This window comes from Haliotis asinina, chromosome 8 (assembly GCF_037392515.1).
Source record: "Haliotis asinina isolate JCU_RB_2024 chromosome 8, JCU_Hal_asi_v2, whole genome shotgun sequence".
Lineage (NCBI taxonomy): Eukaryota > Metazoa > Mollusca > Gastropoda > Lepetellida > Haliotidae > Haliotis > Haliotis asinina.
Window position 1 is genome coordinate 10,529,147 of NC_090287.1, and position 27,656 is coordinate 10,556,802.

At 38.3% G+C, this 27,656-nt stretch overlaps 2 protein-coding genes across 9 annotated transcripts in view; one reads left to right on the forward strand and one right to left on the reverse strand.

Annotated features, from left to right (window-relative positions):
* LOC137293416 (UTP--glucose-1-phosphate uridylyltransferase-like) overlaps positions 1 to 9,443 on the reverse strand; it is a 65,957-nt gene extending 56,514 nt beyond the window's left edge. The window contains exons 1-2 of one of the 4 annotated variants that reach the window (XM_067823940.1): positions 9,360 to 9,426; positions 7,455 to 7,484 (exon numbers count right to left, since the gene is read on the reverse strand). In XM_067823940.1, coding sequence (XP_067680041.1) covers positions 7,455 to 7,484; positions 9,360 to 9,368 — 39 coding nt within the window. In that variant the 5' untranslated portion in view covers positions 9,369 to 9,426. Of the gene's footprint in view, positions 1 to 53; positions 148 to 402; positions 496 to 7,454; positions 7,485 to 9,359 lie in introns of those variants that run through there. The other 3 variants (XM_067823943.1, XM_067823941.1, XM_067823942.1) reach the window with 3 other exon arrangements.
* Positions 73 to 27,566, forward strand: LOC137293415 (protein O-mannosyl-transferase TMEM260-like). Of its 5 annotated transcripts, none has more exons than XR_010957480.1 (21): positions 73 to 561; positions 13,233 to 13,364; positions 14,152 to 14,261; positions 15,030 to 15,061; positions 15,542 to 15,693; positions 16,279 to 16,459; positions 17,340 to 17,453; positions 19,034 to 19,213; positions 19,817 to 19,857; positions 20,454 to 20,537; positions 21,310 to 21,430; positions 21,727 to 21,800; positions 22,373 to 22,451; positions 22,609 to 22,739; positions 23,020 to 23,074; positions 24,048 to 24,199; positions 24,688 to 24,867; positions 25,205 to 25,258; positions 26,154 to 26,241; positions 26,533 to 27,203; positions 27,307 to 27,566. XR_010957480.1 is itself a non-coding variant. In XM_067823936.1 (20 exons), exons 2-20 carry the CDS (start codon positions 13,267 to 13,269, stop codon positions 26,776 to 26,778), a joined length of 2,172 nt encoding a protein of 723 aa, XP_067680037.1. In that variant the 5' UTR covers positions 116 to 561; positions 13,233 to 13,266; the 3' UTR covers positions 26,779 to 27,566. The 5 variants fall into 5 exon arrangements, 3 of the variants coding, with proteins under 3 accessions (XP_067680037.1, XP_067680036.1, XP_067680038.1); XR_010957479.1 differs by lacking the exon at positions 73 to 561 and adding an exon at positions 9,507 to 9,619; XM_067823936.1 differs by having other exon boundaries at positions 116 to 561; positions 26,533 to 27,566.
* Positions 27,567 to 27,656: the final 90 nt, after the last annotated feature.

The following is a 27,656-nucleotide window of genomic DNA, read 5'->3' on the forward strand; positions in this document are numbered from 1 at the left end:
TAGTTGTCAAATGAGAGAAACAACAGACAATTGGTGAAAATGCAGGTACTCACATATCCTGTTTGCTGGTCCATGCTAGGGTGTGGTGTTACGACAGGTTACAGACAGACAGATGACAAACAATGCGACAAGGTGAAAGGAGTTAGTAGCATGCAGGTAACGTCAGGACATTGCTATCAGGGCAAGTAAATGAACCTGGCCTAGATATAAGGATCTCTGGGTGTCCACGTTGGTTATCTGACCTGCCTGTTTTCCGTCAGTCTAAGACATGTCCTATTTACAAGCTTGTCAAGGTGGTGGTGTTAGCTCATTGCTACTACCTTCGTGATAGTCCAAAATGGATCAATACCTGATGTAAGCTGGTACAAACTACTGAGTGTAACGACTATCTTACTAGTTCACCTGGTGAATGAAGCTGGTATGCCTGTCCATTTTGTACTGGAGATGTTGTGCGACAGCCCAACCTATGTTGTGACCCAGCTGGCCTGAGCTCTCACAGCTGATGCCTTGAGGGCCAAGCACACTGTTAGCGGACTGTATTCAATAATGCTACATGATATGGTGAGTGTTTGTTTTAATGTGTCTCTTCATTTAGTAAGAGGAAGATTTATTGCATGTTACTTTTTGCTTAGACAAAGTGACCTTCCCTTTCTTCAAATTGTTTATCTAACTTCTAAGTCCTAGAATAATTTGACTTTGCATGTAGGAATGTTTTATGATATTAATGATTTTGAAAACATTAAACACTGTTCATGCTGTGTAAAGATCTGGTACAATAATGTTTCTTACTTCATACATGTAGTTAAAATACTGAATTAGGATATTAATATGTTAGCAGTATAAGAACTGTATAAAAATCAATTTGGGAAGCATGACATAGAATTTCAAAGTCGGCATGAAACTTCCAATCTACCTTATTTTCTCCACAAATTGGTTTCAATGCTGTTTATCTTGTATAATATTATACATCATATTAAAACAAAATATGTTTATGCATTACCAAGAAACAAAATGAATATAGGCCATATGTGCACATGCATCTAACAGATAGATAGTGTCAAGTGCACTTTGATCTTGGTATGAAACATGACAAAACATGAATACAAGAAGACTTAAAGACCTTGTGATAATATTCACTCTATCTGCACTTATGTCACATGTCTGTGCACTATGTCACATTTAAGTAAGGTTTTCAGTGACAGTCTAGCAGTCCTCTGTCAGCCCCTAGTCTTACTTTCAAAGAATAACAGTCTTTCCTTGGAGTTACATGAACATTTTCTTTTAAAATGTGGTGCCTGATTCAGAATACTCATGCATCAGTACACTGCTTAAGGCTCCATGAATGTACGAAGTAGAGAGATAAAAAAGTGGGATATCGGTCACATTGAAACAGCAATAGTTACCTGTGGGTAATAATTCATGAGTATTTTAATACATGATGGTATTTTACTGGGCTGAATAGGAAGGGAGAAAGAGAGAGAGAGAATGGGAGAGGGCGGGGAAAAGCAAGGGGATACGTAGATAATGGGATGTGTGTTTGCTGACTGGAATGAACTTGCACACATAGGGAAAATAATAGTATGAAATAATATTCCAAACATACACTTCAAATAGCTTTAAGATAAAAATTTAGTCACTAAGTACACTATGTTAGTTTAGATCTTGGCTTTTGATTCTGGCATTAATTTTGCATAAGAAATTATTATGAATAGAATGATGAGATTTTGATGTGAATGGATCAAGCTGACCCTCATGAACAACACATCATAGAGTAGCTTTGTCTTTAGCAGTGCAAACTACTTAAAATTTGGGGGGTTTCGCTACATTTCTTTTCTGAAAGATTTAACTGTCAATGTCCAATATACTCCATAAAAAATGTTAAGAGTCAGATGTGTGTGTCTTTGGTTATAGCGTAAATGTAACTTACAGACAAGCCCATTCATACACTTGACCCTAGTCTATTTTAGATGACCCTATCTCATACACATGACCTTATCTCATACCTATGATGATCTTACTGCATACACATGACGTTACCTCATACACATGACCTTATCTCATACCTATGATGATCTTACTGCATACACATGACCTTATCTCATACCTATGATGATCTTACTGCATACACATGACCCTACCTCATGCACATGACCTTATCTCATACCTATGATGATCTTAGTGCATACACATGACCTTATCTCATACCTATGATGATCTTACTGCATACACATGACCTTATCTCATACCTATGATGATCTTACTGCATACACATGACCCTACCTCATGCACATGACCTTATCTCATACCTATGATGATCTTAGTGCATACACATGACCTTATCTCATACCTATGATGATCTTACTGCATACACATGACCCTACCTCATGCACATGACCTTATCTCATACATATGATGATCTTACTGCATACACATGACGTTACCTCATACACATGACCTTATCTCATACATATGATGATCTTACTGCATACACATGACCCTACCTCATGCACATGACCTTATCTCATACCTATGATGATCTTACTGCATACACATGACCTTACCTCATGCACATGACCTTATCTCATACATATGATGATCTTACTGCATACACATGACGTTACCTCATACACATGACCTTATCTCATACCTATGATGATCTTACTGCATACACATGACCCTACCTCATGCACATGACCTTATCTCATACCTATGATGATCTTACTGCATACACATGACGTTACCTCATACACATGACCTTATCTCATACCTATGATGATCTTGCTGCATACACATGACCTTATCTCATACCTATGATGATCTTACTGCATACACATGACCTTATCTCATACCTATGATGATCTTACTGCATACACATGACCTTATCTCATACCTATGATGATCTTGCTGCATACACATGACCCTACCTCATGCACATGACCTTATCTCATACCTATGATGATCTTACTGCATACACATGACCTTATCTCATACCTATGATGATCTTACTGCATACACATGACCTTATCTCATACCTATGATGATCTTACTGCATACACATGACCTTACCATGCACATGACCTTATCTCATACATATGATGATCTTAGTGCATACACATGACCTTATCTCATACCTATGATGATCTTACTGCATACACATGACCTTATCTCATACCTATGATGATCTTACTGCATACACATGACCTTATCTCATACACCTGATCTCATACATATAACGATCTTATTGCATATACATGACCTCATCTCATACGCATGACGATCTTATTGCATACACATGACCTTTATCTCATACACATGAGGATCTTAGTGCACAGACATGATCTTATCTCATACACATGACGATCTTATTGCATACACATGACCTCATCTCACACACATGCGGATCTTAGTGCACAGACATGACCTTATCTCATACACATGACGATCTTATTGCATATATATGACCTCATCTCACACACATGCGGATCTTAGTGCACAGACATGACCTTATCTCATACACATGACGATCTTATTGCATACACATGACCTCATCTCACACACATGTGGATCTTAGTGCACAGACATGACCTTATCTCATACACATGACGATCTTATTGCATACACATGACCTCATCTCACACACATGCGGATCTTAGTGCACAGACATGACCTTATCTCATACACATGACGATCTTATTGCATACACATGACCTCATCTCACACACATGCGGATCTTAGTGCACAGACATGACCTTATCTCATACACATGACGATCTTATTGCATACACATGACCTCATCTCACACACATGCGGATCTTAGTGCACAGACATGACCTTATCTCATACACATGATGGCCTTATCACATAGACATGATGACCGCTATCTCATAAACGTGACATGACTTCACTGCACTTATTGGCCAGACAGCTGAGAGATAAAATGTGACATGTAACTGGCTTTAAGGAATATATCAGACAACAGGAACTTATTTGTGAGCAAAAGTACTTGACTGTTCAAGACTATCATGACCTGTCTTCACACACTCCCTACCCAAACCAACCTTTTCCAAAAACATAATACACAAATTCTCCAGCCTGTGCAATAAAATCCTAGGTCCTCATGAAATTTATTGTGTTTGAAGTTTTGAGGAAAGTCTTCATCCATCTTAATGTCCATGTGGAATAGGTTAAAATGTTATAATGACATTATAGCTAGGACGTATTTCTGTGGTTATACCTACAGACATCTACCGCTTGTATAAATGTTGTTATAAACGATTGGAAATGTCAATATTTGTTTCTTTCAAGTCAGTCAGCTGTGCAGCAGACGGCCCAAAACAAGATGTTTATCAACAGATGTCCAATACTGCCTACATTCCAGTCAATTCATTGATCTGTACCTTTGTCTACGAATACTGCAGGCAGTTCATCATAGTAACTAGTTATTGGTTCAGAGCTGTAAATAATAACTGTTTTTTCCTTTGATCCTAATCATCTATCTATCACTAAAATTCAGTTGTTATTAATGGTTCTGTTATGACAATGAAAATTTCTCATGGCAAAATGACTAAACAGGTGTCTAATGTTTAGCAATAATAATAATATACATAAAAGGATATTGGTAAAAACCCACATTACAAGTGGTTCAATGGAGGTTATTTTCTCACTCACTACATCAGTCAGGCAAATTAACACTGTGGATTACAACATATTTTCTTGCTAATATTCTGACCAGCAAAAGAAACACAACTCTGGCTTTTGTCAAATTTTTCAATAGAAAACATATACATGAACACTTCCCTTTATGATATTTCATTTTTCCCCCCGAAAAGTGTGTTTCTTTTGCTGTTCAGTATATAAGTATCAGCTTGGACAGAAGAGGCCCTTCAACAAAAGAATTACTGTGAATGCTGTGCTTTACATGAACAAACTTAATTTGAAAATCTAATTTCATCAAACATTCAAGTATCCACCTAAAGCAATACTGAATGAGGATATAAATAAAATGTGTTGGAAAACAAGAGGTATATACGAAAAAAAATGACAAAAGCTCCATATGTGATTTAAAACCGAATGAGTGGAATGAGGTTTTACATATAAAAAATATTGAGCTGCTATAATTTTGATACATACCCTTCAGGTTTAAAGTTAACTTCACTACCCTAATGGATCTGTTCAGTCTTCTGACAAACCAATGATTGCTGTTGAGCTTTTCTGTCCCCTACTCCTTTGTACTAAAATTATATGTGAACAAAAGTGTGCAAAGAAAGCAGTAAGTTATTACATAGTTGGATTTTTATATCACATATTGATGTTGCTGTCATTTTACTTGTGGGTTATCCTTTGTATGTCAAGGTCACATGGTCATCACCTTTATATACTGCACACCAAAAGAAACATAAGTTTTGAAAAAAGATGAAATCTCATAACGTTAAGTGTTCATGTTTATGTCTTTTTTGCTTTTCTTCGGCTGTTTAGTTAATGTGCTCCAGATTTTGCAATGGAGAGTTCACCAAAGTAACCATGACTTGAAAATTAAAAATATGCCAAGCCATAAGGTCTTTAAAGGAATGTGTTTCTGACTTACTGACCTACATTAATTGAAGGAAATGACACAAACAGGTTTAACTCTTATTCACTGCTCATGACAAAACAAAGAGAACACCTGAAATGAGACATGAGACAAAACGGGTCAGTGTGCAACATTTATGCTGGTCCTGTGGTCCCTGTCTAGTAATAATTGATCAGGACTACGGGTGCACGTACTGAAACAGCATACCACAATGTTCGTGGAACCTTAGTATTTTGCCTTCAGGGCTTCTAATGCTGAAAATGATACGTCCTAGGTCCAACACTTGTTCAGTCATGCATTACTTTAGGCAGTAGAAGCCCCTGCTTTTTGGCTCTCGTCAGTTTTCTACATTATGATCATTGTAAGAATGTATCACTTCACTTAAAACTAATAGAGTCAACTTACCAAACTATATATATAGATATCCATAAAGCTGGTAGGAATATATACCAAGTCCTTATAGTGCAAAATGTCCCAAGTAATCTCTCTTCACTAATTTTTTATTTGTTCTAAGTCTTATTACGCATAAAATCATTAGAAAAATGTAAGCTAAGAAGAGTTACTTCCCTTGGAAAAATCCACTTCCCGCAGGTACGCAAATACAGTATGCTTTTTTTTCATCAAAGAATGTTTTTGCATTAAAATGACATCTGGCCTTCTTTTATCCATACTGAACCACCTAAATATTTCAAACACAATAGCTTTTGTCTACATCTTACATACCTAAATACTGATCTTGTGAAGAAATTCTATTTTTTCCTTTACTTTGAATTCCCCCACCATCCCCCCAAAAAATACGCCAGGATAAGCATAAATTGTTTCTGTGAAGGATGGTCAACCATATTTCTGTTAAGTGAATTTTTTAACATCATGATCATGATGGAGTGAGCTGGGTGTTTGTTCTATCATCATAAGAATTATTTCATTCATATTCCATCGAAATGATTTTACATAATAAACCAATTTGGGAAATCAAAACTGATCTTTCAGCAGGCTGAGACAATGTTTTACTTACAAGGTAACCAGAACGCAGTTTAATTATTTAATATCACTGAACACTGAACAACCCTTGGAGTGTGGGGAAAGGAACATGTGGGCCATGTATGACTCATGCTCATACTATCAACTACTGATTTGTCTGGTTCAGATGTTATCATATACCGGACCAAATGGTGTAATTCATAACTAAGTTTAACAGTGTTTGTCCTAAGCATAAGAATTTCGGAGTCATTACGACTCCCTGGTGTCATGAGAGGGAGTCATGGACATGTTTTGGGCAGTTAACTTCAGTTTGGAACTTCAATCAAGACATCAACTGTGATTGTTTAATAACGAAAAAATACAAGGAAGGGTAGGCATATAATGAGCACTGAGCAGTTAACTGGCAACACTGAACTATGTTGTGTGAATTTGTATCTGAACTAAGGGACCAGTAACATTGTCATAAACATATAAATTCACTATGTATTTGCAATAACTTGTGCATCAAATACCCAGGTTTCTTCATCATGGCAAAAACTGCTTGAGTATTGCTGACTGCAGTGGTCAACAAGAAGTGAATCACTGAACATTGTTCATGTCCGTTACAGCATTATTGAAGGCAAAATTCATGCAAAAATGGCTACAACATTAGTGAATAAAAAACACAAGAAATTACTGTTTTACAGTGTGTGAAAATATTTTCATGTCTGTGTTTTCCAAAATTGGAAAGTACATAATCTTAACAAACCAAGGATGAGGTGAAAAGGGGTGTAACACAGTGTTTAAAACTATTGCACTTACATTGTGACATCCATGCAAATGAATGTGAGAAAGCCAGGCAGGGCTGACAACAAGTGCAATCTTTCCAAGACATCATGTTGAAGCTGAAGATTGAACAACCCACCTTTTGCTCTGCTTGGAGATTCTCAATCGACTACACCATGTAAGCAGCCAAAACAAAAAGAAAAGCTATAATGTCTTCCCTTTCAGTAGTCAACATTCATTTATCCATGGTGGAGATGATCTAAATTATATATTGCTATAAAAGTTTTACTTTGTATTATGGTAATCCTGTTTTTCATGAATTCTAACCATCTAAGAAGTTACACAAACATGCATTTGCAAAGTAAATGAAAGTCACATTGCACTGCCAGTGCACAAGTTCTATTTTTTCAAAATCCTACTTTAAAGTAATATAAAAAAAATATGAATTTGTAACTTGATATTCATTTAAAAAGTAGAGCTTCAGTCTCATGTAAATCAAACTGTCAGTCTGACTGACAATATACACAGGTAAGGGAAACCTAAGATAATTCAACTTCATAGTTAGTCTGTGTAGGTTTTGTTGTACTTGGGAAGTCCCACATTACATGGCAATGCCATGTTATATACAGGCCTATAATTGTCAATGTAAAAAACAGTTGGTCTTATGACTTGTAGGAGTCCTATCCCTATGCCACTCTTACTTTGCAGTACACAAAAATTGTTGTGAAATTCATGAAGTACATTTGGGGATTGGGGCGTTAGGGGTTATATATTTGTTATGATATAAAGGATTCTCTAGATTCCTACAGGTACTTAAATCTATCACAGCCACTCTTTCAGATATCAGTCGGGATGCTGCAGCATAACATCTTGTCTCTGAAATGAACATACTAATTTCGATAATAATACTTATAAAATATAATGAAAAGGAGCCATAAAACTGTCGCAATCTAGACTCAGCTCATATTCTATACTTGCATGAGCTGTATTAGGTATAGATATCTGTATGACAGACTAGTGTTTGTTTCAGTACAAATGTACCTCAGGCACTTTTTTGTACGTAGACAAATGTGCAAATACATACATACACAGACCTTGTTACATTGCTGCATTTATGGTATTGCAGCAAATTGATATTTCTGGTTTTATGCGCTAGACATGCCTCTCAGAGGTGATTTTGTAAACATTGACAGCCTATAATATTTACGCTTCATAGATGACCCTTCCCACTCTGTCTGAACAATGTTGTCTGCATATCCTTGTTGCAAAAAAATATAGTGGAAGTGATGTAATGAGCTATATTTAGCTCCTGTGGAATGAATTTTTTTGTTTACCGTGATACGATGGAGTTCTCTCCTTTCGTAAATAGTCTCCATTCGTCTAATGGCTTTCACTGAACACTATCAAAGTTAAAATAATATTTTTTGCACGAATGTGTTGATTAAATGCCATGTTAATCAGATGTCACATTGAAATAGGCGTCATTAGTTCAGAATTTCATTTACGATTACGGATATGTCAAGTACCACAATACAACGATGTTGCAGGCTACATGATCCTTGGTTAGTCAATATACTATTTTCACAATGCATGAAACAGTTGCAGTTGGTTGTTTTATCAAAATGCGTACAATAATGCTGCGTATGTCGTGTTTGCCTTATCCAGTTCTGACTGTGCTGTACACTGCCATCCACATATTATCCTCATGGGTATCACTTACAGATCGAAGTCATAAATGCCATTCAAAACCATGGTGAACAGTACTGCTTATGTAGGTGGGAATAATGCTTGCCGCTTTCACTGTCAGGTTTTAATTACAGAACAACTAGAATCTCATCATAATTACCACCAGCTGAATGGCATTTCGACCCTGTTATTTCTAAGAACGCAGTGTTGGAGCCATTCGGAGACAACCATTCTAGCGTATCATAACGAAATAAGATGACATTTGTGGTGTCATTGCATAACGCCGCACGTTCAATTGATCGAAAGACGCACAAATTTCTCAAGAGGTTACACATTGCCAATTAACGGAAATACTTACATTTGCCATGATTTGAACGTTGCAAAACACCAGAAAATTCTTTATAACATTGACGGATTCGCAATATAGAGGTGAAGGTGAGATGAGCACGGTCAAGGACGTGGTATTTGTGCATTCACCAATAAGGAACCGTGTTACAAAATCGGTGCTTTCGAAGGTCAAGGCCATAAAGTCAACGCATCCCAACTGCAATTTCACATGTGAAGTAAACAATGACAGTAACACCCTGCATACTATCAGCTTAGCGGAGAAATACACAGGTCATTCTTATAAATTGTTATTTCTCGAGAGGGCCAGGGCGATCAGTTTTACATGTGTGTATGCAAAGTGATATGTCAGGAAAGATCGAGCGAGCCACACAAGCGAGGTAGTACAAAATTGTACAAGCCATTTGACGAGTACCGCGATGGGTTAGTACCGTCATGTCATGACAGTGAGAAACAGCGGCTCTCGACTAGAGTCCCTGAGCTCAAACTCTCAAACTCCACTGTTCGAACCAGTCACATCCGGTATATAGCTTCCTACTGAAACTGTTGTGTACTCTGGGACAACACCGTCCTGTGTTATAGCAATCGAATGGCTACACTAAGCTTTATTGAGAAAGTTTAATACCTTGATAAGTATTAAAATGATATTCTTATGTTAGAAGTATTTTTTGGAAAATGAAAGTGGATGAAATTCAATAAAAAGTCTAATGATACAACTAACAAAGGTCAGTTAACCAACTCTGCTAAAAAATGATATGCGTTGTGGTCCACTTACAGAATATCGGATACCTACCAGCCTAAGGGGCACTGATGCAGAGCGAATAATGTTTCTCGCCAACGGTCTAATTACGAAACCAAACTGCAAATTGGTCAGCGCCCGCTCCTTCGACCGTGACGGACAAAGGAACTGGGCTCCTGTCCATATTAGCAGAATTTCTTCACCCAAAAGAGTCAGGAGGCCGGATGCCCATCATATACCATTATTTAAAAATATCCATGGTATTCCTTGTCTGATTGTAACAAAATATCCCAGCAGTGTAGTTTTTTTCAGATGCTTGGATGGTATAGTTACTCAATTTGATCCTATTTCTCTGTTTGTAACCTCGATATTTTATCATGTTACATGAAAATATGATGTCTACAGGCACGTAGCAAGCCATTTGTTTCACTCCGGAAGATTGCAAAGCTTTATATTAAGGTCATTTTGAGTGTTGGTTCAGCTGTGATAGCAAATATCATACGTGTATTTTGGTAGCTATGGTAGCTACAATGGTTTATTATTTATGATAATAAAAACACACAGTTGAATTCGTAAACAATAACTGATGACTTTGCCTTTGGTAGATAAATCTGAAAATTTTCTTACGTAAAAAAACCCCTTATTTCACCTATTTACCCAAGTACACATCAAATGCCTGTATGTATTCCTTATGTAACGAAATTCCGTTGGTATCCTCAAAACAGTTTCGGCCCATAAGTGTTTTCAGGCTGCATGCGACACAGAGATTACATCTTCCTTGCTGTAACTCGCGTTTGATGGTGTAAACCTACACATGTTATTTGTCATCATTCTCTGGATGGTCAATTAATGACGTTATAACAGGTATAATTAGTAGTAACACCACTTCGGTTACTCAACAAAGGTTCCCATTTGGCATTTCTCCTGTCTGGAGTAAATACTCAACATTATAAATTAAGGTCTGTAATGGCAAATGTATTGTATGTTATGTAATATGTGCATGTAAGTGATGTAAGAGGGTTTATCAACTGAGTTACAAAAACAAACATCGATCAAAGGATCAACTGATAACACAATGATTGATTAATTACTTTTGTCAAAAGGCAGAGTGTGTAGATGACTACACCCTGTCATAAAGTGCGAGTGTAAAAACAACATCCTACCTTCAAAGAATTAACCACCCTTGCGTTGAATGATTGATTGCTCATTATTGGTTAACTAAATTACTTAGAATAGCGGACATCATACAATTATTTGCCAGGTGTGCTATCTTGGGTGACCAATGAGAGGTTTATCAGGTTTTCACCAACGAAAGACTTGAAACGATGTGTTACTTTTTCGCAAATTAGACAGTTGTAAGACACGTGACATAGAGAAGGATTATTTACCAGCTGCAGATGAATGGAATACGATTTCTTTTACGTGGATATTGATGGATACTTTCCTGAACAAGGTAGTAGCCTGACATTGTTACTTTAGAATTAGTCATTATTATTATAATCATTATTTGCATTTTGTTTTAATCTATTTGTTGTAGCATTCAGCAGAATCTATATGACAGAAAACACACACTAGATTGCGTATGTGTGTGAAATAGGATCCACATTGGCAATCTATACAATGTATAAATGTTTCTGTTATGTTAGAAATTTACTATGAGTATAAGCAGACCGTGTGTTCTTTTAATAATTTTCAAAATCATACAAATATGACAATAAACTAATTAGGGTTATGAGACAAAATATAGAGACGTACATTGGCTTCGTTATGTTTCCGTCGTAATATTTTTTTTTACCATTTCTACCACTGGCAGATGATTAACCTTCAAAGTGTTTCATTTGTTTTCATAATACATTTGTAATGAAGTAAAAATGACTTCACCTCAGTTGATCTGTCTATAATTAAACTATCAGTTGCGCATACGGACTGCGCAGCAGGGGTCATGAACCAGTCACGAATTCTGGGATATCATCCGGGTACTCACGGGAGAAAAACAATAACAAAAGTTTACACCAGTCCACGGAAATTGCTCCGCATCAGTGCCCCTTTAAGTGTCATGTCACCCTAACCCTAAACCCTACCCTAACCCTAACCCTAAACCTTACCCTCACCCTAACCAAAAGTAAACTTGCTTGCTTTCTAAGATGGCAGAAGGTATCTGGTATTCTGTATTCTTACCCTTTTCATGGGTGGATAAAAGAATGAAAGGATGGGTTCAGGGGTCTCAAACTCACTGAACCTCCCTTGTGTTTGCCAGCGCAAAAAGAAAATCTTTAATGTGGTTATTAAAAGGCGGGGTTTGAACCCACTGAACCCTTCCTTTGGATCTGCCTATGCTATTTTAGCTGTATTCAGTGATAAAATTGGTTGATAGTGTTAAGTGTTGATCCACCATGAGGTGTGATGACATACAGTCGAGCAAGTGACCCATTCCGACTGCCTAATCAAACAATTTTGCATGTGACCAACCTAGACTGTTGGGGGCCAATTCTTACCTGAAATCTCACAGTTCCACCCAATGCAATAGTCAAGGTGTTCCTTATGGAATAGTGCATATGAATGATTGGTTGCAAGGTCCTTCCATCAATTTGATAAACAAGAAACATCACATCTATTGAAAAAAATAAGTTGTCTGTCCTTAAAATTTGTTCCTATTCAGTTTCATAGATGTTTGGGTGCCTAGTAGTCCTAACACTGAAGGCTCAGGTTTGAATCCCTCATGGGTACTTTGTGTGAAGCCCATTTCTGGAGTACCTCACTGTGATATTGCTGGAATATATTGCTAAAAGTGATGTTAAACTAAACTGACTCCCTCACTAATAGATGTTTGTTTTAGCTCCTGTCTGCCTTATGATCAACAGAATCGTATTGTCAGTGCGGCAATAGAATGTGACTCGTAATTTACAGTTTTTTGGTATCTTGCACTAACTGTGCAGCTGATGACTTAAGAATTTTTGAATGGTTAATTACGTTATACAATTAATTGTTACTGTTGACTGTCATTTTTAACAGTCAAGTGTGGATTTTCCGCTGCCTACATAGCAACATGTTGTTTAAAACAGGAAATCAAGGGGAGGTAACTGATACATGGGACTTGTTTCAGTTGAGCATAATCATATTTTAGATATAAGAATTTGTCATGTTCAGACAGAACATTCACAGTTTCTGACCAAGTGTTCCGATGGCAAAGGCGCTGAAGAAAAAGAAGAAGGATGGCCCTTCAACCCAGCTGGAGACTTCCGACTTAAATCTAATGGGCATGCCAGACTCCACACATGAGTGAGTTATGAAGAAATAGGTTTAATTGAGTATGAGACACGTTTGGTGGTCTTTGAGTGATTGAGTATGGACCAGAAATCCAAGTGATCAACTGGAAATTGTGTGGTCTAAAACCAAAACAAATTGAAGGTTTTGTTTGTTATTTAACACTGCACCCAGCAATGTTCCAGCTATATGACGGCAGTCTGTAAATATAGAGTTCTGAACCAGACAATCCATTGATTAAATTATATATGATGACATGTGTCAAGCAAGTTGGCAAGCCTTACTACTGGATGCCGTTAGTCACTTCTTACAATATTGGTTGCTAAAGACCAATTCTACCTCTGATGTTCAAGGGCTGAAGACAGGTGATTGGGCTAAATATGGTCAATCAGGCTGGTGAACCAGATAAATTGATCATTGTGAAGCTGGTGTGTGATCAGTCGTGTATAAAACTAGTCGTCCTTTCATTTTTTTCTGACAAGGTGGCTAACTGTAGTCTTACATCATGCACACGCTTTGTTAACTAGTGTTAATGTACCTTGAACGACAAGTAGGTGCAAAATACCTGCATTAAGCAACACACTCACTCACTCGCTCACTCACTCACTCACTCACTCACTCATAGTGACAAAATAATGATATTCTTTTTCATTGTTGTGTAGTTTTCTAGTAACAACAAAGTAAGTTAAGAACAAAACAATCCATGATGAGGACAGCTAATTTCTTGAAGTACCTGTCATGTTAACCAGTGTTTCTTCTGTTGATGCATAGATAATCTTTGAAGGAAAACGTCCAATTGCAGAGCTTCTGTGGATGTGTTGTCGTCGCTGTGGAAACCAGTTACAGTTGCTTTGATTGTTTTCGGGGTATACCAGCAAACTCTCCATCCTTCCCTGCCTGGGGGCGACTCGGGTAAGCTATCTAATCTCTTTTCCTTGAAGCTAATGCCTAGTGGTTGAAGCATTGACTTCTCATGCCAAAGATCCAGGTTTGATTCCTGACATGAGTACAATGTCTGGAAACCATTTCTGGTGTCCACAGCTGTGTTTTTGCTGGAAAATTGTTTAAAGTCACATAGAACTACATGTACATGTGGAGTAGGATCTTTTTTTATAAATTTACTGTTTTGTTAAGTGTGTCACTATTTTACTGAAAAATATACAACTAAGATCTTTGTCTCTGTCTATATTTGACAGCATTGGAGAGGAGATGTTATGTTTTGTCTAGCAAAAAGACCATGACATCATTACCTGAACTGCAGGTGAAAAATAAAGGCATATATCAGCACCCCACAAAAAATGTTTGGAATTCTAGCCCTTTACCTTTTTACGACACTTTTGTCATGAACAAAACTTGTCTGAGTTAGTGGACTTGTGCTGATTTCTATCCCTGGTTTTCACACAACAAAATGCCTGATATATGATGTCCACTCTTTTATTAATGCAATGCCTGAAAATATCAGTGCAACTTTCAATTGAATGTGGGTTGCCACTTAGAAAGTTAGCTGAGAGCTAGAGGGCCTACCAATGGTTATATTTATGATGTTTCTCTGGTGTTTCTTTACTGGAATATGATTGAAAAACATTAAAGCAGATTCTAGTAAAAGTTGTATCATGAAATGTCACTTACTTTTTGAAATTGAATTACTTTAAAATGAAATGAAATTCAAACATATTTCAGGTGAACTCATTGTGGCTGCTAGTGAATTTGGTGTGAGTATGCCATATTTCTTTATATATGTATCTTTATGGATACTAATCTCTAATTCTATTTTGTAAATACAAACATCATTACACATTGTGCATGTTTATCCTCTATGGCCCAAATGGTTTCATCAGACATTTCTTCAGTATTGACCACCTGTGAAGGCCCGAGTTAGAATACTGGTCTTCAGTCACTTATGCTTATTATGAGAGGCAACTAACAGGATTGGATGGTCAGGCTGGCTGACTTGGTTGATCGATGCTGACTTGCTTAGATTGATGCTCGGGCTGAACCTCTGGAATGTTAGGTTCAGACTCAATTATTTAGCTGGAATACTGCTTAGTGCTGCGTAAAACTAACGTCAGTCACTTCAGTCATGACCAGTACTCCCAATGTCTCTTTGCATTGTTTTCATTTGTTACATATGCAGTTTGTGTCCTTGCCATGGCAACGATTTAGGTAAAACTGCCCTCTACTGTTCATGACAGGTAGCACATCCACCGGGTTATCCCCTATTCACGGTGCTGGCGCAGTGCATGCTGGAGTTCTTTCCCTTTGGTAATCCTGCCTGGCGAGTCAACCTGCTGACAGCCTTTACGTCGGCCATTGTTGCAGGAGTACTGTTTGTGGTTGTGGAGAGGTTAGGAGCTTCTTGTTATGACGTATTCCTAGATTAGATATTTTACCACAGACATGAGAAACATCATACATTTGACCACTTTTTTGAAAGGTTTTCAAGAAAGGGTTTCATTATACAGAAATGGTCTGGGCTTAGATTTACAAAGCTGTCATAGTGCTAAGATAGTCGTAAGTGCCATACATTAGCATTAAGTTACGACTATCTTTGCGCTAAGAGAGCTTTGAAAATCTACTCCAACTTGACAAATAAGGGTTAAAGTTAACTTTTTTATCTTCAATGGCATGAATTTTCATTATGCTTGCCTTACCAGCTGTCTGTTCTAAACCACAACATTTTCTGAATTTTCTGCGTAAAGTACCCTTATTCCCTAGCTACATGGATATGTATGGAGCATTGTAAAAACATGGCCAGTTAAAACATTGATAAATAAATACAAAAATGTTTTTAAAGGCATTATATATCACAGCTAGATGTTTGTGAATCAGTGATATAAAATATATGTTGTGTACATAGATCCAACTATCTATATGTTGATTCTATTTGTCTGTTAATTTACTTATGTATTGATTATGACCTCCCTGACAGACTGACGAGCTGGTCATCGGCTGGTGTTCTGGCAGTAGCCATCTTTTCCTTCAGTCGACTCACCTGGACATGGGCTGTGACGGCCGAGGTGTTCTCACTCAACAACCTGTTTGTAGCAGTCATCATGATGCTAGCTGTGATGTTTGAGCAGAGTCAAGGCAACAAGATGCATCTTCAGATGGTAATGTTTAACATCAAGCTACCATGATGCAGTGTGCAAAATGTATGCTGGTCTTGTGGACTGGCTAGTAAAAAGTCATCAGGACCAGTAAATGATGAGTTTGCAGTGGTCCTCTTGGATTTGTACAATGTATTTAGTGGACATGGTAGACAGTGTCTATTTTGACCTTCATTGGCTGAACGTTTTTGGTTGTTGGAGTGGATGTCATTCATTTTGTAAACTGGGAAATATTTTCTCCATTTAGGAAACGATTAAGTTTATCCAGTATGTCAGTGTTTCAAGAAAAGCAAATTGAATTTGCATCTTCAATCAACACTATGGAAATCAGCTATTTGAAGAAGTTCATTTAGTGATACATATGTCTGTAATGTGTGGAAGTACACAGGGCCATGGGTGGACCAATTATAAATATTTAGCTATGAGTATGTCTGCGATGTGTATGTGCATAAACATCATTTATGAATATCTTTAAAGTATTTTGATGTGTGTATATCTACGATAACTATGTGTAGTGTATGCTTGTGCAGTGTCTTATAGTTAATCAGGGAGAAAGCATTCCTAAGTTGGATAACTTGTGCCCAATCCATTTACATTTTTAATAGAATATGTTTAAAAAATAGTTATTTCGATATATTTTGCAGCATCTATTTGTTATCTCAACTGGTAAGTGACCAACACACTGTCTGTCCATCAACTGGGGTGGTGGGGTAGCCCAGTGGTTAAAATGAATGCCAAAGACCCAGGTTTGATTCCCTTCATGAGTGCAATGTGTGAAGTCCGTTCCTGTGTTAACCACCATGATATTGCTGGAATGTTGCTAAAAGCAGCATAAAACTAAACTCCCTCAGTGTCCAGAATGTCATTAGACTGCTTGTTTCAGCTTGCCCTGGTGGGTTCTTTCTGCTGTGGCTTGAGTCTATGCAACCAACACACGTGTGTCCTGTACATCATGTGTGTCGTACCCTGGGCAGTCACTCTCCTCTACACAGCTCAGGTCAGGACTGCCATTCTGTAAAATCTGGACATAGTTCCTTTATGTCAACCAAACCCACTTTTACCAACTATCTATGTCTGGATTAATCACTGAGAGCACTACAACCATTGTTTGTCTGTATCCATGAGTATCTAATGGGAAATAACTCTTTGAAATAACTTTCACCTGAACTCTATAGTGCTCACGTCATCATATTATGTTCTTTTCTTTCTGTGTAAGGCCAGACCAGTTTTATTTCTTGTTTTAGGAATTGTTTGAGGGATTTGAGTCCTCAGAAAACCTAATGGCAGGAGAGAAAAAAAAATACAATCACCTGTCAAAGTAAATATTAGAAGTACATGTATTTTACTTCTGGCAGTTTGCTAAGTGTATAAGGGGACAAAGATAATGAAAAAAAATGTTTACATATTCGGTCAAAACATGGGGATTTTATTTTTTGAGTGGAAAAAAGTGTTTTTGGATTTATTTTCTTATCCTTGAAAAAATATGATCAGCAGATCCGTAAAAAGAGAAGTACAACTGGTCTGGCCTAATAAATTTTTTTTCCCAAGAAATCTTTAAACTATGTGATTCTGAATATTAGCCTTGCCATTATATTTACTGGTACCTGCTTGCAGCTTCTGTCTCTAAGTGCAATGTTTTGGTGAGATAATTCAACTTTTGTTGTTCCTAATATGATTTAATTGCATGTGTTAGTAACAGTTTACGTTCTGAAGGGTTCAGGGCATGGATTTTCGGAGCTGTCTTAGCGCTAAGAAAGTCGTAAGTTAATGTTAATATATGGCACTTCTGAGAGTCATATCTTCCCAATATACCACAAAATCCTATGGCGCCAAAAATTGGTGACACGCATTATCTCCCTTCTTTCTATCCAGTCAGAACACATGTCACATCGACTTAGATCAAATATGGCTGGTGCCATTGAGTTAGTTGATAAATATATGAAGGATAAGTTTGGTATTTCATGTTTAACTGAAAATCAGAAACTAATAATTGAAAGTGGGGGCCACAAATATCCCCCCTCTGCAGATGACTTATGTTGATATGACGCACAAGACATATAATGATTAACTTGTCTGTTGTCAACAAGGGTGATGGAGATGCCATTGATCTGTCATTACATGAGGTCTGTCTAGCAGAAACGTCAGCACATCGCGCAGGGTAAAAGGTTCTAGTTTTCCTGAAGCATACAAACATTACTGAGACTGTGCAAATGATCACTTTTGAAACAGCATCGCTGATTGCACAGCTAAGTCTGAATGCAATTAATCATGACTCCTGAACTCTCGCACCATGAAAGGGCTGTATTACAACAGGTTATGTGGGAAGATATGATTAACCTCTGTGGGAAGAGAATGGTACAAGAAAGGTATTTAATTTCTTTGATAACTGTATTTATTTATATTTTTCATGAATTCCATGGAAACAATTCAGACTTGGTCTAAAAACACAATAAGTGATTGTCAGATGATTTGTCCTTTCAAATATGTGGGGGCCGGGGGGATATGTCATCTTCTGATAACTCTTGTTGGTGTTTGTGTGCGTGTCATACGTGAATTGCTCATTGTGGATCGTTGCAGGCATTGACTGTTGGGATGGTGTTGAAGCTCTCTGTGACGATGTGCTTGGGTCTGCTCCCCTACGTGTATCTCCCCGTGTCTGCATACACCCGGGCAGCACGATGGACATGGGGGGATCAACGTACCCCCATGGGCTTTGTCACACACCTGCTGAGGATGGAGTATGGTACTTTCGACTTGGTGGGTACGCTTGAACAGCATTACTCTTTATGGGGTTGATGTGTTAGGGTAGGAGCTCTAAAGGTCGTCACTGTCACCTTTATTTGAATGGTCGGACAAGGTGACCTGGTTGTACATCATTGTAACTGGGTGTTCATTATATATGGTCAGACAAACTCTGACAGCTTGATTATTGTGATTCAAAACATAATGAGATGTAGGATATTATTAGATTAGTTTATGTTCACAGATGTAACTATACTCAAACCTAATACATATTTAGTGTGAGTGAGTGAGAATGGTTTTACAATCCCTTTAGCAATATTCTAGCAACATTATGACGGGGGACACCAGAAATAGGCTTCACACATTGTACCCATGTGAGGTGTCTTCATTGTGACAAGCAAATGCTTTAACCACTAGGCTACTACCTCTCTGTTCCTGTGGCTTCTTTGAGAATATGGAGCCATCAAAGGGAGGTAATAAAATTACCAACCTGTAGATGCGTCCAGGGTATAGGGGAGACTTATCGGAATGTATACCCTGGAGATATCGAGGATGAATAAAGCCATCCTCACTCTTTGTCTCTTACATATTTTATAAAGAATTCATTTTATTTTTCAGCTAAAGGACCACACTGGACAGGGATTACTATATGGACTCAGGTAAATCTGCACACCTGTGACAAGATTGATGCAACCTTTTTGTTGAAATATATACAAGCAAAATGTAAGGTAGAAATTATTTAGTATTAATTCTTCAGATTGTTAATGACAGTATTTCTGTACATGACACTCACTAACTCTGTCATTGATATGATACAAATACTGAGGTAATGTGACCTAACCGAGGCGACAGTCAGGTTTGTCAGTCATTTCAGGTTTGCTATGGGGTCAGCCTAGGGGTCATTCTAACACAATGATCTGACAATGTTGTCTGCTAGAAGACAAATTTGAGACATATACACATGTACATCATATGCAGGCTAGCTATTCTCGAAACGTTCGTAGTGCTACGAACTTCTTAAGCCCATTCTTAACACATCGGCTACGATCAAAGTTCAGAATTCTTAGGGCTACGAACGCTTCGAGAATAAGGGCCCAGGTCTGGAGTGATCATGTTATTATTCAGTTGTCAAGTTCAGTTTCTGTGACCTTTCTGTTCAGGTCACCTTTCTGTTTTTCCAGCCGATACAGATAACTTAAGAGTTGGCCAGTTGATCTTTGAGAGTTGATGTAATGGTTTGTTTTCTCTTATTTAGGCTATACCTGGAGCATATATACATGGATCTGACGCCTGTGGGGTACTTGTTGGCTATATTCTCTGTCATTGCTGCTGTCAAACGGTAAGGATGCCTTAAATTATTTTCATCTTGTGCAATAGACATTTTAATGGGTGATTAAAAAACTGATACTTTAAATATTGTACTAGAATTGTGATCTTGTTTGAAACATGCTGTTATGCCAACATCAGAACTAATAGCAATAAGTGTTATAAGAAGTCACATTTTGAACAAAAACTGTAATAATTCATGATTCTTGCCTTTGAACGGTACTTAAAATGGAATTCTAGGTGCCTTTTGGTAGTTTTGGACTTATGAATAAAATAGTTTTTTGCCTTTCCATGGCAACAAGTCTGACTGACTGAATTTGGTGAGTGTTCTCTTCCCTGGAGGAGAACTATAAAACCTTTCAATATTTCTTCCTCAAATTTGGCACATAGATGGTTGTGGTGATGTACTGGTGCCGTTTGGTATTTGAATTCCGAATAAAATATCTTTTTGCCTTTCCACGGCAACAAGTTTGACTAAGACTGAATTTGGTGGTAGTGTTCTTTTCCGGAGCAGACTGTAAAACCTTTCAATATTTCTTCACCAAACATGGCACATAGATTGGTGTGGTGATGTACTGTTTCCTTTGGTAGTTGGGGACTTCTGAATAAAATATTTTCAGCACTCTCCTTCCACTTTGGAAAAACATTTGACATCATCATAACTAGTAGACATATTCATGAAGAGTATTTTGCCATTGCAGGGGGATATTGATGACTTTGTCTTCTTGTTAATTTAGCTTTTGTGATTTCTCATAGTCTTGTCATTTGTACCACTGTGTTTGCAGACTGTCCCAGCAGTACAGGTCTTCCAGTGTGTGCATCTTCTACTTGATGCTCTTTGCATACATCGTCTTCTTTGGTTGGCGGGCCAATCTGGATGTGAAGAACCCACTCCTGCTGGGCGTGGTGAGTAGTTGGTGCCTTCCGTGCTGTAGTGCTGGTATTGTTTTAGAATTATCAGCAATAGTAGCTATTACTGTAATCATTGGTTCAAATTCCACCAACTATTATAGCTAAAACAGTACAATATTACGTGACATGCTTTGTTTATGCACTTATTCTTATTTCAAGATAGTTAATCTTTCAGTGTTCTCATTCTTTCCCAAACGGACTGCATCTGTAATATTGCCCAAGCATGGCATAAAACTAAACTCACTCACTTTCCTCTCCTGCTAAACTGACATAGCATGGTTATGTTTCAGGTGGAGAGGTTTTGGATGCAGAGTGACATTGTTGTGGCAGTACTTGCAGCTGTTACATTTGTAGACTTTATCAAGTAAGTCTTCCTTGGTATCACACTGCACATCCAAATGCCATTTATTTCTTGGGGTTTTTGGCACTAAGTCCCACTCTGATGGAAATCCCAGTCCAATGGGAATCGTGTAACTAGGCAACACTGGCTGTGAAGAGTAGTGTCATGGATGACTGTGTTGCTACTGTTTTAGTCCTGCTCCATAAGTGACTTGCCTTTATGTATCTAAATATGCCTCTGTTCACCCAAAACTGAATGGGTATCCCATAGGATGAGATAGTATGTTGCTCTGAATCTTCTGGTACCTTATGAATCCAGGGTTTTATACTCCCAAGGGAGTTGAAAATGAAAACTGATCCATTGATTTGGACTGTAATGTAGTGCTCTGTGCACGGTTTAAGGTGTAAATTTGGCACATTACAAATTAACACATTATTGATAGGTTCCATTCAAGGCTTTGCTCAGACACACAGTATGGTGCAAGAGTTGTTGTTGATGTTATATTGTTATGGGATATTACCAATCTCAACTCCCTTGGATCATACAACTCTTGCAGCCACTAGGCACTCCTAGTTATTGTGGCAATCATCTTCCAGTATGGTGCACTGGCTCATAGATCTCCACAAGTGGCGGCTGGATCTCATCTTTGCAGTGGCTGTCACAGTCTTCCAGCTTGTGAGTATCAGATCCTCAGTTTCAGGCAGATAGTCGTAACCTGTTTTCTCAGTATCTCAATCAAAAAGACATACAACAGACAATAGCAGTCAGTTCATGGTGAAAATAGATGTATATTTCTGTTGAGTAATATGAGTAACTCCTTTTCTTTGTTAAGCACAGAAACTTCCCCCGGTGTGACCAGAGCACCAACTACGTGGTCCGAGACTTTGCTGTGTCATTACTGAACAGTCTCCCGAATGGCTCCATCATCCTCACAAAGGGAGATCTTCCCTCTAACTCTCTCAGGTACAGCACAGTTGCAGCAGCATGGGATATTGTTACAATGCAGTGAAAGATATTCATCGTACAGGGACTGGACTGACTGTAGTGTGGTGTTATAGCTGTTATTGTGCAGTCAAGATATGTATTCCATGTGAATGTATGATGATGATTATTATTGTTAGCATTCTTTTGGGTAACATATACAAAATGGGTCAGACTGAGGATGGTGAATTTGATATGAAACCTATCTTCGCATTTGACTGGTTCAGGTGTTGTTATTACTGTGTCACATGACGTTTTTCAGATACTTCCACCTGTGCGAGAACGTCCGATCAGACATTGTGCTGTTTGATCAAGAAGTAAGTTTAGCATGTGGTTATTATTACCAGTACTCTTCCTGTGGGGACTCCAGGTGAGGATTATCTCCAGCAACCCGCACTTATCTTAAAAGACGACATATTTTATCAGGTCCAACATGATGCTTTGATTAATTTCTTGCCATCATGACCTGATGGTGTTGGAAGTTGCTCATGATATTGGTCACTGGTTTGTCTGATCCACATTTCATTGTTTGATCATTTTTGCTCCTTGTATATTTGTTTCTTGTACTCAGGATGTGGTGTGGTAGCCAAGTGGTCAAGGTGTTCACTTGTCACAGTGAAAACTCAGGTTTGATACCCCACAGGGGGACAGTGTGTGAAGCCCATTTTGGGTGTCAGCACCATGATATTGCTGGAATATTGAATGGCATAAAACCAGGCACACTCATATATTCAGCAGAATTGTGTTTTACCATGTAGGTATTATTCATGTGATCCTCCTTGGTGGAAAATACAATGCACCTTGCAGTTTAAATACATAGAGGATATTTTGTTAATGTTGTCAAATAACATGTATATTTCATCTTGTGGTGTGACAAGGCTGATATGTATCATATCATATTCTATTCGAAATATTCTATTTATTATATTTTCATCATTGTTTGTAAATGATCAAGTAAGTCGGAAAAGTGATATTCTACTCAGTTGAAATAACATGTTATTCTACACAGTGAAAATATCATTTCTATTCTCATCAGTATTTACAGTATTTCACTCTTAAAAATATAATGAACACCAGTATTATAGCGTTATAATGTTCAAATGGTGAGACATCTGGATATAGTAGGTGTCACAGTACATTTGGTCTACTGACATGATGAGAGATTGTAAATTGTCATGGTAAGGGTAGCATATGTTCAAAATCAGATACCTATTTCTCTGACTACTAGTACTTATGGGAGTGATTTCCTGGATGTATAAGTGCTATTTACAATTCTTTATGTGACACCAGGTGTTGACGTACAAGTGGTCAGTGGACATGATGAGAGATGCCAGCTCAGAGCTGGTGTTCCCTGGTGACTTCATGCAGCTTAGAGACGGAATAGTGGAGGATGGAAAAACATCCTTCACCTTCAAATCTCTACTAGATGCCAACATACAGAGGTGAGTGTCTGGTTACCATGATCTCTTGCACATTGATGGTAGCACAGTATACAGAGAAATGCCCTGTGCTCCATGCTTGTTGTTGGTCAAATGTAACACGTTGTATTTTAGATTACACTTTCTTAGAAAAGTATAGATTCAAGTATGTTTTGGGGTTGCGTCCCATTTGGGATTCGAACCCACACCCTCAGAGTCAGGCACCTGATTGCAATCACTCAAAGACAGCCGCCTAACCTGCTCAGCCACCATGGCTTCCACTGAAAGAAATTTTTCTCACCTGTATCAAAAAGTATTCAGGCTGATGTCTTTTTTAATAAATTTCAGCTTTTTGATTTGTACTTCGATAAATGAAGTCTGTAGCAGATAGGAAATAATGGTGAGTTTAAAACAGGTGTATAACAACATTCACCCTCTTACCTACCCATCACATTCTACTGTTGTCAGTGACGTATGTATTACAGAGGAGTATTTTCTCCTTTATCCTTCAGACGGCCAGTCTTTGGCTGTATCGGCGTACAGGACCATGAACCATCATGGCAGAGTGGCTATGAACTCTGGCCGTATGGTGTCTGTTCACAGTTCATACAGAAAGGAACCACCCTTGACCTTTCAACATGGATCAACAATAAAAAAAATATAGGTGTTGATTGGAAGCACCCCCACACAGGGTAAGTGACACGGATGTTAAACAAAGGCAAGATGTTGGTGATAACTGGTGTCCTGATGTTGATTAAAAAAAACACACACAGTGACTTTTGGTTCACCTGACTGAAATGCTAGCTGCTGTTGAATTTCACAAACTTGCTTCACCAATAATGAGGGTTCATATCTGGAAGGGCCATTTTGTGGCCATTGTGCTTCAGATCAGAATGACATCTTTTTCATTTGAAGTTTGGTTCAGTGTGTATTTTTTGCAGTATTTCAAGTTTTGTTGTTGTTAAGACCATGATGTTAAATGAAACAAAATCAGTAGCGATGCTGTAACAGGATGTGCTGGTGTTGCAGCTTCCCTGAGACGTCGTGGGAGCATGTTGCAACAGGGGAAATATGGGCTGCCATGTGAGTAGACCGCTCAAGCTGCTCAGTTTATCTGGAGGCATTGTGGGGAACTCAACCTCAAGCTCAACTGTTATGACAAGTCAAACGGAACATTGCCACAACACAAAGTGCTAGGAGCCCAGACAGACACAATATGTGACACATAGCTACAACTATAATGAACTAATTAGTCTTAATGTATTAGAGATGCCTCACAAAGCCTAGCTGCTCTCCTGAATTGATGTGACTTGATGGAGACAATTGGAATTATGCATTAGGTAGAATAAGAGACAAGATGGTGATTTTTACTACAGGCATCAGCAGTGAGAGGCAGCAGCGTTTTCCCACCAATACTTTTATTGGATAGGGAGTAGTAGGGATTGGATGGGGTGGGGAGAGTAGGGGGAGAGGGGAGAGAAGTAGGGGAGAAGAGAAGGAAGTGGGGGAGAGGGGAGAAAAGTAGGGGGAAAGGGGCTAGAGGGGAGAGAAGTAGGGGAGAGGGGAGAGAAATAGGGGGAGAGGGGACAGAAGTAGGTGGAGAGAAGTAGGGGAGAGGGTTGAGAAGTAGGGGAGAGGGGAGAGAAATAGGGGAGAGAAGTAGGGGAGAGGGGAGAGAAGTAGGGGGAAAGGGGTCAGAGGGGAGAGAAGTAGGGGAGAGGGGAGAGAAGTAGGGGAGAGGGGAGAGAAGTAGGGGGAGAGGGGAGAGAAGTAGGGGGAGACGGGAGAGAAGTAGAGGAGAGGGGAGAGAAGTAGGGGGAGAGGGGTGAGAAGTAGGGGAGAGGTTAGAGAAGTAGGGGAGAGGGGAGAGAAGTAGGGGGAGAAGGGAGAGAAATAGGGGGAGAGGGGAGAAGTGTGGGAAGGGTATGATGAGTATAATAGTGTTTGTGTGTGTTATACTTTTCACTGTTTCTTTCAGGACAGCTAGTGCGTTCTTTCTGCTTGATAAGTCAGACAGTTACAAAGATGGCCCAGAGAAGACGGCCATGTTGTTATACTCATTTCAGGTAAGTGGAGTCTGTTGTTGAGAAGACAAATAAACTGAAACCAAACTTAGGATTAATAGAAAAATAAATATGGAACCATTATTTACACAGTGTCATTTAGAAAGTTGTCAGATGTAACGTATGTTATGTTTGGGAATACGCTTTTTAAGTAAAGTACAGATTCTCGTACTTTTTTTAGTCTCATCCAGGATTCGAACCTACACCCTCAGAGTCAGGCACCTAATCACCAGCACACAAAGTCAGCCACCTAACCCACAACATGACATAGTATTACTATTGTTTCGTTTCCAGTTGTATCGAGAAGCTCATCGCAAGCACAAGTCTGTGCCAAGCTACTGGCACAAGAACTTTGCACTGGTTAGCGAGAGGCTCTTCCGGACTGACGTTGACCTTGACAAAACGGAGTTGCTCAAAACCAGCATTAAACAGTTCAGGCTCTACTTAAAGAAGGAACCTGATGATCCAGATAAAAACAAAATAAAAACAGCTATTGCCAGTCTGCAGAAATATTTAGATCATCTGAAATCTTCATCATAATCAATCCATTGTGATGTCTTCAACTTCATGTCCAACTTGCATTTCAAAGATGTCATCATCCTTCATACAACCAAAACAGTTAACCATTGTGGCAGACATCAGAACAAATATGAAGACGACCAACCCATCAGATGTCAGAACAAATCAGAGGATGACCAGCCTATCAGATTTCATCAAGGCCATAGCAAATGAATTCATTATCCCACCGGACTCTCTACCTCACATCACTGTTTTGTTCTATGGGTCTGCAGGGAAGGACAGTCACCCTATGTCACGACTCTTTGTGTTCTGTAACGTGTTATATTTGGAACTATACTTTCTCAGTAAGTTATAGATTCTACAACTTTTATAAGGTTGATTCCTATCTGGGATTCGAACTGTAACTCTCAGAGTCAGGCACCTAAGACTGGGATAACACTTTCTCTGTATATTTTTGCATCCTTTGTACATTACTGTATGAAAAAGTCTTGAGCAGATTGTTTACTGCTTTTAAGTACAAAAATGCCTCTTAGAAAGATTTGGATTAAGGTAATTAGTTTACAAGTCTTCATATAGAAACCAGACAGTATTGTGAATGTATTTCCCATTTTACACCTCTTTATATTAAATCAAACGTTTTTATTGTGTTCAGTTTTATCCTGTTCATTTTAAGTTTCATGTAAACTGAGACCTGTTCGTGACATTCATGTGCGATGTCAAATACAAGGGAAGACTGCTGTTGAATGTGTGCTTATTTGAATGTGTTCACCGAGTATGTAACACTATGTCAATAAACCTTCTGATAAAAAGTAGTACAGATCTATGTTTATATGTCACTTCTTGCTTCCTAATGAAAATGGAATTATATTTTAAACAACAGAAGATCTCTAATACATGTA

Coding starts and splice junctions, on each gene's coding strand:
- LOC137293415 (XM_067823936.1), top strand. CDS start 13,267: ATGGCAAAGGCGCTGAAGAAAAAGAAGAAGGATGGCCCTTCAACCCAG. Junction 19,214..19,816: donor AGTATGGTACTTTCGACTTG/GTGGGTACGCTT, acceptor TTTATTTTTCAG/CTAAAGGACCACACTGGACA. Junction 25,259..26,153: donor GGGGAAATATGGGCTGCCAT/GTGAGTAGACCG, acceptor TGTTTCTTTCAG/GACAGCTAGTGCGTTCTTTC.